We start from the raw sequence: 14,078 nt of genomic DNA, 5'->3' as shown, positions 1-14,078 counted from the left end.
ACACACACACACACACACACACACACACACACACACACACAAAGAAATGGGGGAACCAGGGCACTTGGCACATACTCAAGATCCCTCAAATATCCACCGTTCACTATATAATAACTGAAAAGTCAGACTTTATTTTAAGTATAAGGTACAACCTTGCCCACTCTTAAGTGTGGAGTTGTCAAGTATTACATTTGCTTTCAAAACAAAAGTAAAAACAATATGACTGTACTGAAAAATAATTATCAGTGATATTTTAAGTACAATTTAACATTTTAGTGTACCTGTTTTTAAAATATATATTCATAGGTAAATAATATTCATAAAATGAAGCTATTATGAGAAATCTATTTTTTTGTAAAGGAAAACATATTTAGTAATAAAGGAAAAAATTTTACTGCCATGACCAAGCAACTGCTAGTCAAGAGATAAAAGCATATTGCAACAAGAAAAAAATACATTTGTCATTTTGAAAGCTGGAAAAAAAGACTTCATTAACTTGAATGCATATTCTGGGTATCCATTACTAACTTGTGGTCAGTATACATGTTGAAATCTTCAAATAATATTAACATTTTAAATTATATATAACAGGATTACTGATCAGAGAATTTTAAGTGTTTCCAACATACTGCAGCATCCTTTGGTTATTTCCGTTAGAACTGCCTGCTTTTACCTTAACTGCCATCACTTCAATTAAGTAGGTCATAAAACAATTTCATCATCTTTTCTCTGTAACTGACTTCCCCCTCCAGCTCCCCTCTACCTCTGGTAATGACTGTTTCATTACCCCACTTACCTTTCATTGGGGTCTATTGTTGTCTCCTCCCTTGCCCTTAGCCTCTGCAGTCAATATTTATCATCAAGGAGTGCAGAGCCTTCCTGAGTCATATTTGTTTAGCGCTCCTATCCTCTCTGTTCCCATTGCCACCACTCCTCTTCATGCCGTCAACCTCCTACACTTGCTTTATCATCACAGCTAGCTAAATGTACTGTCTCGGGCTTCTTGCTCCTTTCTCTTTTACCCGTTTGCTAAATTAATCTTCTTTAAAAATCTGATTTTGATCATGTCATACCCCTTGTTAATATTTTTTAAGGACTCTGAGAAAAAGCACTGATTTTGATTGAAAGCCATCCAGTTTTTATAAGCAGGTGTGGAAAAATGCTAAGGGTGCTGACCCTAACTTTTCTCGTCTGATGCAACATAGGAAACATTTTTTCTTTTCTGATGCAACTAGGAAACAGTTCTTTGCTTTTTAAAAAATTTTCTAGGGAAAAACAGAGATAGTAATGATGAGCTATTGTTCACTAAGTCCCCAGCTTCTACAATAGAACAGAGCCTGGAACATAATAAGTGCTCGATAAATATTTGAGAAATATGCTGGGTAGTGTACATGAAATCTCTTCCTGATTTAAGCCAAATTTGTTGGAGTAAAAACCCGCACAGAATAGACAGTTACAGAAAGTAGCAAGTTCTGTCCTAAAAAATTTGGTCAGAGAAGAGCTGAATAGTGAGATGCCTCAATGTAAAGTCAAATGAGCGTGATAAATAAGAAACTTAGTATCTTGTCTGATAAATTGTACGCAAAGTCTAATGAGGTAGCAGGGGAGCAAGTACAGGAATGAATTGTCTTCAGTAAACTTTTTGGTGCCTTTTTTGAAAGAGCTGTTCTTAAACCCTAAGGTATCAGAGCAAAGATGAGCCTTACAAGGCTTTAGTCAAAAAACAGTTAAGATTGTTTCTTCTTAGGCTTGAGCGGCCACCAGAGTTGAAGTTTAAGTCTGTTGCATTACCTACTGCTGTGGAACAAATCACTGCAACACTTGGCAGCTTAAAACAATACACATTTATCACTACCAGGTTCTGCAGGTTAGGAATCTGAGTATGCCTTGCTGGGTAATTGGACCAAGGTCTCTCCCAAGGCCACAGTCAAGGTTGCAGTCATCTCAAGGCTCAAGTGGGACAGGATCCTCTTCCAAGGTCACTCACATGGCTGTTGGCAGGCCTCAGGTCCTTACTGGCTCTTAAGAGACCCAATTCTTGCCACAGGGGCCTCTTCACAGAGCAGTTCACAACATGGCAGCTGGCTTCCATCAGAACGAAAAAGCAGAGGACAAGAAAGAGCCTAAGGTCTGCCAACGTTCACTGGTCTTACCATGTTCCTCACCATCATTAAGCCGCAGACTTGATAGAATGATGGAATAACTGTCTGAAGACTCAGTTATGTTGCCTGATAACAACTTATGAGGCTGAGACAGTGTCCTCCAGGAAGTGCTATTTGCTCTAAATCAGCATTTACTATACTGTCTTATTTCTTCCAGATCTGGGAATGAAGGGGTGGAGATGGGACTGGCTTCTTTTCTTATTATCTTAAGTGATCTATTAGCAGAACTGCTGCTTCCTATCCCAATGACGTTAAGCTCTGTTGGTCTAAAGGTCTTAGTTCCAAAGGTAGAAATGCTTCTTTCAGGTGAAACAACAATGATCTCATTCAACTAGAAGTTGAGACTGCCGTCTTGCCACTTGGGCTTCCACCACTGAATTAACAAGAAATGGAGTTACTACATTGGCTCTGGTGTCTGATCCTGATTACTAAGGGAAAACTGAGTTGCTCCTCCACAAAGTGGATAAAAAGGAGCATGTCTACCATGCAGGACATCGTCTAGAACACCTGTTGGTACTCCCTGTGATTAATGCCAATAGAAAACTACAACTATCAAACTCAGGCAGGATTGGTAGTGGCCCAAAACCTTCAGGAATGAAGGTATGGGGTCGTTCCACCAGGCTTGGAACCATGACCAACTGAAGTGCTTGCTGAGAGCAAAGGGAATGTAGAATGAAGGTAGTTAGAAATACCAGTAAGAACTTCATGACAAGTTGCAAAAATGAGGAATGTAATAGTTATGAGGATTTCTTCCTTATTTTGATATGTATATATGTGGAGTAAATATTTTTGTTTTCGTCTCTCTGATTCCCTCATCATCTCATGTAAGATGTGTCACTAGCAATTTGCTTTATCTCTCAGTATTTAAATTACAGGATACAAAAGGTCAGAAGAATGCACATCAGCCAAGGATAATAAAGGGGCTTTGTATCCTCTTCTGGCAGCTCAGCGGCAGCTCAGCTCGGGCCAGGAATTGAACCGGCGACCCTGTTGCTCAGAGCTCGCACTCCTGAGCGAGCTCTTAACCAACTGAGCCACTTGGCTGGCCCAGGGTTAGTGTGTTTTTGATTGTACATGGGATAGCTGTATCATGTTAGATGAAAACATAACTTTATTTGGAGAGTACGTTGGGAGTAAGGAAATGTATGTGAGATCAAGGTTGACAAGCGGTGGACTATGGAGGATCTGCAATGTGTCAGTGTGGCTAGGTTGAACTACATTTCCCACAATTTCTTTTGAAACTGCATGTTTATGGTTAGGATGGTACCCAAGGGATATTGCTGTTGGAAACTTGGAGGGTTAAAGTGACACAGCAGCCATTTTTAGCTCACACGTGTTTTTGTTCATCTGCTGGCTCACATGGTGGCATGAGGCAGTGGACGGACGGGCTGCGTCTACACCACCTTGCCTTGGATTCTTCTTCAGTATCTCTGACACTCCGGGGCCAGGTGTGTGCATGGTTAGCTCCATGACAAAGGGCTTGTACAGGACACCCACACCACCAAAGACAGAAGCCACAAGAACTGACATGGGTTTACTAATTCCATCCTCAGGGGCTCCAGCTCATGCTTATGGGTTCTAGCTCACTCTTGCTCTCTGCCACTTTACATTCATCTTCCCTTAATGATCGTCTGCTCTGTAGACTTAATCTCCAGCATCGGATGCAAAGTTGACATTCTTACAGAGACTGCTTAACCAGCTCTGGTCAAATCCCGGTAATAAATCCTTTACTATGTACAGTCAATCTTCACTATTTGTGGATTCTGTATTGTAAATTCACCTACTTACTAAAATGTATTTGTAAAGCCTGAATCAATACTCATGGTGCTTTTGTGGTCATTTGCAGACATGCTCACGTATAGGCGGATGAAAAATTTGAGTTGATCAACAGGCACAACATTTCTAAGGTTTCACTTCTCATCCTGTAAATGAGCGTCATTTTGCAGACTATTTTTGCCATGTTTTTCACATTTCTTTGCTTTTGCTGGTGATGGCACTGTTCGAAGTGGCCCCCAAGTATAGTGCTGAAGTGTTGTCTAGTGTCCCTAACACAAGAACACTGAAGTGTTTTATGGAGAAAATAAGTGTGTTAGAAAGGCTTCATTCAGGCATGAGTTACAGAGCTGCTGGCTGTAAGTTCATTGTTAGTAAATCAATAATACATACTAAATAAAGTGTCTTTAAAGAGAAACACTCATAAAACATGGTTATATATTGATCAGTTGATGAAAATGTTGTGACCAGAGGCTTGTAGGAACCTAACCCTGTATTTCCTTTAGGAGTCATGATTCAGTACTCACCAATTAAGTATTTGCAGTGACTTTGTGTAACACAACTAATAAAATCAATTGTATAAGACACACACATACGTATATACTATATTGTAGCATATACGCATATATCTCCCAGTGGTCTGTGTTTCTGATTGAACCCTCTGACAGACCTGAAAAGTTTACCTATAATGACAGTGAAGCTCAGTTAAAGTTTAGGTATTAATGATAATGAAATTTAGTTATAATACTAGTTCTGTACCTGGTATTTAAACTGTTCTCCAAGTTATTTCCTTCAAATGCATAAACATGTCTGCAACTCTAAGTATGAAGTGATTAGCTATCTCCTCTGAATGGTAAAACTACTCCATATAACATTCAGAAGAGATAGCTAATCATTACGTAGGTCAGACCCATGTCATATGTTACCAATAATTCATTCAAACATTCAAGGCAGAACAACACGCTTAATTTGCAAAATAGAATTCCACATTTCATTAGCATATTTTTTCACCTTAAGAAAACTCCATATATCTCTCATCAAACACATACCTGCTGAGACTCGGGGACAGTCGGGCAGCATGGATTCCACTGATGTGTCTAATGGTTCTGAGCTAGAGACCCAATTACAACAGTTCTGTAATGTAATAGAGACAATTTTCTGTTGAAATATAATTTAAGCCAAGACCAACTTTTAAGGCTGCAGAGAATAATTTATCCTATATAATCAACCACTAGAAGTATATTACATTTATTTTCCATACACTGTAAAAAATTTTCTAATGTATAAAGTCAGCTTATCTTCTACAATTTAGCAAATCAATTGTGCTGATATTGAGAAGACATGTGATCTTCTGTGAACCACGATGTAATACATTTCTAAAGGAAGGCTAGGATTATAATTAAAGGAAATTGTAAACGGTATCCACTTTTAACTTTTAGATGAAAATGAATATTATTTTGAACATGTGAAAAAACAGCTACATTTTAAAACTATATTCTTTGTAACACTAGAAGACATAAATTTTGCATTTACTCCTCGAAATCTGGCCCATATAATTATACCATCTTTTAATTTTTACTTTAACCTGGTTCAATGAAGGCTGTATTAAATAGTTCAGAAGAAACACAATCTGGTGAACTGTAGTTGTGTGTCTGAGGATACAAAGCCTTCAATATTAAAGATCAACTTCAAGGCTAATGATGATTTACAACTCAGACAAATGAAATACAAATAAACTGTACCCCTTCCATACATTTTAAGTTTGTATTTGAAATCTGGCTTAAACATGTAATTAACCTCATATATGGTTTTTAAAACATTTCACACACACACACACACACACACACACACACACACACACACACACACACACTGAATTTCCAGACAGATTTTATTTTAAAAGAAATCATCCTATCAATCATGTTGGAAAAATCGCTGATTGCTATTCTGGTAAACAACCATGTATTGTGTATTTTTGGATGCTTGCTGCCCTGGTTGTGCACCATGGAATCCGTCCTCACTGTGGAAAGATCCTTGACTGGTAGATCAAGTGTCTTATTGTGTTTCCTTAATTCATTCTGTCTGGAAGAAGATGTCAGCTGTGTTGCAGTGAGGAGAGAATTTCAAAGGCCCCAGTCCCCACCAATAAAGGCCGGGGAATGGCTTTTGAATAGATTTGTCAAGGCAACCCTACTGTTCTGGGACCAGGGAGAGCAGGAATAACATAAAGGAAGGGTTGCTGTATGAGATTAGAAAGTGAAATTCACAAAGCATGGCAGATTTTTGTAAGAAACAGTAGATCAATGAAACTATTGAACTGTGTGGAAAAAAACCATGAAAACAAACACAACATCTAGTAATGTTCTTAAATGCTTTCTCTCTTTATGCATTTAAAATGGATGAAATATTAGTATTTTCATGTATTACAAAAGCTTGACGGTTTAAAGTGGATATGTATTCTTAACTTGCACTCCTAATCTTAATTAGCAGCTGAATGCAAAATTATACAACGTAAGAGAGCAGGAATTATAAAAGAAATAAGGTTTCAGAAGATATTTCATACATTTGAAATAAGTAAAATTAATATGACTATTGATAGAATACCACATCAGAGAGTTCTAGATAATGCAGAAGATTAGCACACAATTAGCCAGCTTTTATATACAATGTGACACTTGCTTGTAAGAAATAAGTATTCTCCAAAGCAGTGTCAAGATATGTAAATGGATGATTTGTTTTATCATTTATCACAGCCCCTAATAAATTAAAAAAGCATGACTTCTATAGGTACTAAAAATAGGCTCCCAATGATACTGGGAGATAGCTCCAATGAAGAATGACTTTTTCTTTCTCTCTTTCTTAAACAATTCAGTCTTTTCAATGATAGCAATTAGCACTACCGACAGACAGGCAGCGATTAGGTATATATTTTAATTATTATCCTAGTAGTACCTTCAAATCTGACGAAAGTCAGCTATTACGCAGGTGATATGTCAGTCCTAATACTGTTCACCTACACTTCAACATATGTAAAACTATGTCTTATAGGATATTTCTAGTATTAATAAAAGTGATGGTACATTACAATGTGCAGGTGATTAATCATTTTCTAACTCGTTATCATTGACTTTAAAAAGCTGAACAGAATGGATTTTATCCAGGTCACCTTTAACTTAAATATTTAAAGTAAAATATAAGTTAACATTTTATGATTCTGAAATTTTAGTTTTTATCTAGGCACATGTTTAGGCTTTGACCTCTTATAAAAATAGGACAGAAAATAAACACCATATAGTTAAAGTGAATATGACCAAAAATTCTTTGGAATGACAAAGTACCTTTGTAGGATTGTAAAGGTTTGAAACCATAAGTTTGATGAGTACATACGTGTGTGTGCATGCATATGTGACATTTTTACCCTACTGGGAAAAATACAGAAAAAAGGGCAAAACAAACTAAAAATATGTTTAGAGTATGCTCTAAACTCCATATCGTAGAGTATAATGAAATAAAATAATGTAAACATACTGGGAAATAAAGAAAGGAATATGAGAAAGACATACAGCCATTCTACATTAGTAATTCGAATGATCTGAAATTCCATTTTACCAAATGTAACTAACTCCCTATTCTGAGATGTCTTTCTATAGTTTAGAAACGAATTCTCTTTCACTGTTCTTCTAATGCTTATTCTAGCCCTCTTCTCAATGCCCCAATTTGCGCTCCCCCCCACCCGCCCCCATCTGAGTTCTTCAGTTGAGATGAACACTGGTGAAGTATCCTGGATGGTGACAGAGGCAGCTCTAAAAAAGCCCTACCTAAACTCAAAACATGCTGGAGTATGTTCCCAGTCTCTTGAAATCTTATTCTCAGATGCCCCGGGAACACAAGATGTGCTGGACTAGAGGTACCAACAGAGCCATGCCTGAGCCTCATCCCAACCAATAAGCAGAGAGAAAGATGCCCTTGATCAGAGCCAGCACATTGGGACGGATCACGTAACTAGAGTTTCTCTGGGTCTGAGGGAAAAAGAGAAAAATAGGCACTACAGTGTTTCTTAAAGTTACGTGTTTTCAATTTAAAGGTCTTTTACTCTGAAATTATGACCTTATAGGTTTTTATGGTTGTAAATTGTTTTCTTTGTAAAATCCAAAAGCTTGGGAACTATTATTATAGATTAGAAGACCCTGTAAGGCCACAGTACTGAATGACTCTGACATTTGAATCCAGGGTTGGCAATATTTCGGTGTAGATAGGAAATGAATTAAAATTTGTTTATAAAAGATTAGAACTTAGTATATTATGTTTAAAGAGAAAGTAGGTAGTAGGTATTCCTATGCAAGGTATTTGGAAGTATCTGAGATGCTTGTTTCCCTGGTTGAGTTTGGGTTTTCATTCAATTTTATTTCATTTATCTAAGTTATAAATCACCAACACCTCAGACATGGATCGTTAACATGGCAGGTATTGTCTCCTCAGACAAGAACAACTACAGTTCACCAGGTTGAGTTGCCAAAGTTGACATGTAGAGCTGAATGGGGATAGGTAAGGGTCCCTGACTGTTATGTAGAGCCCTACATCTGCTTGGCTGGAGATTTTCAGAAGCTAGGAGTGTGTCAGGAAATGACATTTGCCCACTCAGCCTCTTTTAATTTTTTTGTTAAAATAAAAACTATACATTTAAGGTGTATAACATGATGATGTGATATATACATAATGAAATGATTACTACAGTCAAGCTAATTAACATATCTTCTTACATAGATACCATTTGTGTGTGTGTGTGTGTGTGTGTGTGTGTGTGTATGATGAGAAAAACCAGAATCTATTGTTTTAGCAAATTTCTAGTGTTCAATCCAGTATTATTAAGCAGTCATCATGCTGTACCATCAGGTCTCTAGACTTAGGCATTCTATATATCTGCAACTTTGTAGTCTTTGACCAACAGCTCCCCATTTCCCCCACCTCCCCGCCACCGGTAGTCACTGTCCTACTCTCTGTATCTGTGTTTTGACTTCTTTAGGTTCCACATATAAGGGAGGTCATGGGGTATTTTCCTTTCTGTGTTTGGCTTATGTCACTTGGCATAATGTCCTCCAGGCTCATCCTCGCCCACCCAGCCTTTACACTCCTGGTGCCTCCTAGGATCTGCCTTTGGTCACTTTTCACCTTTCCTCATGAGACTGGCTTAGTATGTATGCCTAGTCTTTTCATAGATTTCATTTGGAGAAACTGTCAAAAGTGGACCTCTTTGACTTTCTTTCTTTAAAAGAAATTATTTTACAATTATACAAGTAATATAAGAATATAGTACTTAACATTCTTTCTGTATGCCAATTATAGGATTAAAAAAATGAGCTTTTATAGTAAACAAATACTTAATATCAATAACTTTATCATACTAAACAGGCTTACAAAACAAAAAACAGCTATATTAATTTGCAACATAATAGGAATGATTAGGCAATTTGTACCACTGTCCTACTTCCAAATTTTAAAGCAATGTTTGGTGAAATAATGGAGCCAGTCATCAAGAGGCCAAAAGCATTGAGGTTTCATCTACAACCAGACTGTTATTTTTACAGACAACATTCCAGTTTAGCTAGGGTATTTTTCTTGGGAAGGATATTTGCTCAATATCTCAGTTTTTGAGCTGATTCCAAATGAGGCTGGAGTAGGAGGTGGTAGGGAAGTGAGATACTGAGGGACACAAAAGCTATGCTACCACGCCTTCTCCCAATGCCTGTGCTCAAGACAACAAAACGGCCCTTTCTATTTATTGACTCCAGGCTTGTTTGTTTTCATTATTTCAAGGAGTCTTGCAGAATGGACAGGGACTAAAACATAGTGAAAGAAGAGGGGATGGAGTTTTATTTTGAGTCCTGGAAAACGCTGGATTCTTATCTTACCAAACAACATAAATTCTCTATAAGGGGGTCACATGTTGAGTTACACAGATTTCATGTATACAATTCTGTAATACATCATCTATGTATCACATTGTGAACTTAAAGACATAGAAATATGTGACTTAAATGACAGAGAATTCAAGATTGTGGTTCTTAAAAAAACTCAACAAGCTGAAAGAAAACACAGACAGGCAGTTTAATGAACTCAGAAACACAATCAAAGAACAAAATGAACATTTTACCAAAGAGATTGAAATCTTAAAAAAGAGCCAAATAAATAGAATTTCTGGAGATTCAGAACTCAATGAAAGAAATGAAGAATGAAACAGCCAGCTTAGGTAAATAGGTGAGTTCTTACAAGGATATCTGGCATAGACTTCCATAGTTCGTTTTCGTTTGCTCTTGTTTTAGTTTAGGGAAGAGCTTTGAGCAGGGATAATTTCAGAGCTCTATCAACTATGATCTAATAATTTTTATCTCTGAGACACTATAGTGTTTTCTATAATAACACATTTCTTTTCTTTATATAGTACCATTTACTTTTCAGGGGGTTTTCTTCTTGGTCATCACCTTTGATTCTCACAATAGTTCATGAAGTAGATTGAATAGGAATTATTATCTATAATTCACAATTATGAAACAGGCCCAGAAAAAGATGAAGTGGCTTTTCTAAGGCTATAAGTCTTAGCAGAGTAGCTGGTACATGCTAGGTCCTTAATTATTGATTTACCTAGTGACTGAATCATTATCAAAATGCAGTTCTCCTAACTCCTTGTTCTGAATGACTTCCCTTTTATAAAATATTTTGAATATGAAAATCATTCATAGAACAAAAGGAAAACACAGTTCATGTGTTTTATATTATTTGGTGGTGAGATGGTAAAAAACAATAATAGCTTTGATTTACTGAACTTCTTTAAAGTGCCAACAACTGTGTTTTTTCTTTATATAGGTTATTTCTCAACCATGTTTGCAAGGTAGGTATTATATCTTATAGATGAGAAAACTGAAACTCAAAGAGATTAAACAACTTGCCTAGGACTATGCAACTAGGTAGATGATTGAGCTGGGGTATAAATTTTGGTATGTCATAATAAAAAACTTCATGTTGCTTCATGCCAAAGGCATAATCGAGGGAGCTGAAAGAACTCTTGAAGAGCTAGGTCATTATAAAATTTTATAAAATTAGAATTTTTTAATAAAATCTATGCTAGCAAAGAAATAAATGACAGCTTTGATCAACTCAAGATGAATTCAACTACTGCTTATTTCACCCAGATGAAAAAATGCACAGAATATATTCTGATTTTTGAAGGGGACACCTAATCCAATCTTAGTTAAAAATACTTTAAAAAGTAAACCTAAATAAATTTTGTTATATTTGTCACCTGGAATGAGACACAAAAGTTTCCCAGTTAAAAAATGATGAACCAGGATGTTTCTATTGTACTTCGAGATAAATACTAAATTCCATATTGGTTGTGTGTGGGGAAAAGGGTACTAACAGCTCATTTATTAACCTTATTAACTAATATAATGCTGCTAGCTGCCTGTGTATGCATTTGGACAGCTAAGTAGCATTAAAAAAAGTATAGGTATGAAATATACAAAATTTCTCTTGAAAAAGTTTAGGCCCTAGGAAAAGACAATTAAGGATGTAGATACATTGGAAAAGAAGAAATATGAAAAATAATGTGGTTAGAAATCACCTGGGTGCTAGAATAGATTAAAAATCTACCTCTATATGTTTACAGCATTATGAGGAATGGAGTAAAAAAAACTATTTTGGACTTTTGCATGAAGAAAGTACTTTTTCTAACAGAGAATAACAACAGCAGTGAAAACAGATTGGGGTATTATGATAACGCCACCAGGGTATTATATAGCCTAGACCTTCTATTTATTCTAAACTCTTTCCAAATGTTAACTCTCTGGTCCTTGCAGTGCACCACGAGGGCTGGGAGAAGTTACCCGCCATACCTATGGCGTGAGGCCAGCTGAATAAATGTCTAGGTATTCTATTAACAAAAACTGGGAGAAAATCAGGAAGGTCAACCAACTCATTCACATAAGTACATGATTTGACTAAACAATTGCTATAGCTTGATATGGATGATGTCAATTGCTTATATCAGAAAGGTAAATACAAATAAAAAATGTCAGCTGTATATCTGTAGTAGGAATAAAAGAAATAATGGGCTGAAAGTTGTTGTTGTTGTTGTTTTTTTAAAATGGGAGCATGTTCAATAAGTCCTTGTTAATTTTCAGGTTTACTAGCCCTTAGAAAGTGTGAAAAGAAGCGTTCTTAGCCTGAGGCTGGACCATGACCAGGCCCTGGGTTTCTCCTAGCTCAAGGGTCTGGCAATACTCTACTAATTCAGCTTTTTATTTCTTCTCCCTCTACTGGCAATAGTGAGCCAACCCATTTAAGAGAGGCACATACTGACTGCCTTTCAAGAAAGGATGCGACCCAGTGTACAGTAAGCTTCTTTCTTGTAATTAAGCAGCATCAATACTAAAATAGCTGGTGAAAAAAAACAAATATCAGGAAATAATAATCTTCTAACTGATCATGACCTTCTTCAGCCATAGTTCCTACTGTGTATTGTATGCATACATAATATTCTATAGAAAGCCAAAAAAAGGGAAGAGGACTTTCAAAGAAGTATTTGTTCTTCTGAAGGGCTTTCTATTACTATTTCAAATATGTCTAGTTTTTTTTCTACTCCTGTAGAAAGAAATGCTCTGCCTGTAGAAAGGAAGCTTGAGGGTGGGAGGTGATATAAGTTGGTGGGGGCTCAAGACATAAAGGCTCACGCTCATTCATCTCAGCATTGAAAAAATCCAGTCTTACCTCTCTCATCCATTCTCGAATCGTTTTGCCAGCTTCTTGATGCCACACATTGTGAACAGAGTCTGTCAACGCCACAGCAGTTACCTTACTTTTTACATCTGCTTCTCGTTGAATCATCTGTTTTAAAAAAGAGAGAAAATAAAATATTGGCTACGATTTTTTTCCTACTGGGTGCAGCCTGCTTAGTCATAGATAATAACGTGACATTAAAAATGAAAAGGCAATATACATCTCTTGTTCAAAATCACTCTTTTCTACACACTGAACACATGCCTTATTCTTGTCCAGAGATGTGAGAAGACCTAATATTTTCTTTTAAAAAGATAATACCCCTTAAGTCTTAGAACTACACAGCTCCATTATTTTTCCATGTGGTTTGACAATTCAAGGATTAAAGGGATCACAGGGGGAAAAAAGGAGGAATCCCTGAGGGTTTCTTTTACAAGTTTCATCTACACTTCCTATTTCAGTGCGTTAGGGAAGTTAGTACCCAGAGTTTACTGTTAGCTACTTAGGACTAACTTCTATTAATTTTCAGTAGGCACATAAGGAAAGAGATCTTGCTTTGGCTTCTATTTAACTAGCCTGCTCTTCACCTGGTAATCCCTTGGTGTTTTAAATGCCCACAAAGATCTTTCTCTTCAATGTCTATCAATATTGTGTTTGCTTTCTAATATATTTCTTTATGTTGACAAACTATTCACTTTAACTTCTTACTATAGAATTTTATAGAAAATTAATTGTTTCTAAAATTTGAAAAAGAGCTACTTGACTTGAAGAAACTGAAGAAGTAGCAGGGGTCTACAAGACAAAAAAACTAAAAAATAATAGTTCTAGATTAAAAGAATCATAAAAGGTTTTAATCTACTAACACTAGTGACTCTAGTTTGACATACAAATGTAAGAAAGCTTAATAAAAAATATAGTTAAAATATAGTAAGTAATAGCCTTGAATTTCATAGCCATGCTCTATTTCCTTGCATCAAATGTGTTTTCTTCTAAAAAAATATCAATTTCTCTATCATTAGCTGTTAATTTCTATATATGAATTATATATCAAAAATATATTACTGCATTTAAAAAAAGGGAAAATTCTGAATGGTGATGAAAGCTAATACAGAGAAGCAACCCATGCTTCTGATACAAAATGATGCCTGTTGGCATTCTGAATTAAAAATGTCTCTCTCTCTTTTCAATTTCTTTAAACCCTGCATATGCACATCCCCTCTCACTGAACACTACCTAATGGGAATCTAATTCACTGTTAATGCTGCCTCAGCAACATTTCCGCACCTTAAATCTTTATGCCTTGTGTTTTCTGCTTATATAACGTGGGACTCTTAAAATCAATGTTGGTTATCAACATCATAATATTACTGC

General features: G+C 36.3%; 1 protein-coding gene across 5 annotated transcripts in view; it reads right to left on the bottom strand.

Annotated features, from left to right (window-relative positions):
* ARB2A (ARB2 cotranscriptional regulator A) overlaps positions 1–14,078 on the bottom strand; it is a 450,108-nt gene that overhangs the window by 141,035 nt on the left and 294,995 nt on the right. For all 5 annotated transcript variants that reach the window (XM_019655916.1, XM_019655919.1, XM_019655914.1 and 2 more), the window contains 2 exons: positions 12,699–12,815; positions 4,985–5,069 (listed from right to left, as the gene is read on the bottom strand). In XM_019655916.1, coding sequence (XP_019511461.1) covers positions 4,985–5,069; positions 12,699–12,815 — 202 coding nt within the window. The remainder of the gene's footprint in view (positions 1–4,984; positions 5,070–12,698; positions 12,816–14,078) is intronic.

The sequence above is a fragment of the Hipposideros armiger genome, unplaced genomic scaffold, assembly GCF_001890085.2.
Source record: "Hipposideros armiger isolate ML-2016 unplaced genomic scaffold, ASM189008v1 scaffold_252, whole genome shotgun sequence".
NCBI lineage: Eukaryota > Metazoa > Chordata > Mammalia > Chiroptera > Hipposideridae > Hipposideros > Hipposideros armiger.
Note: the sequence above shows the minus strand (reverse complement) of the source record. Positions and strands in the feature narration are given on the sequence as shown.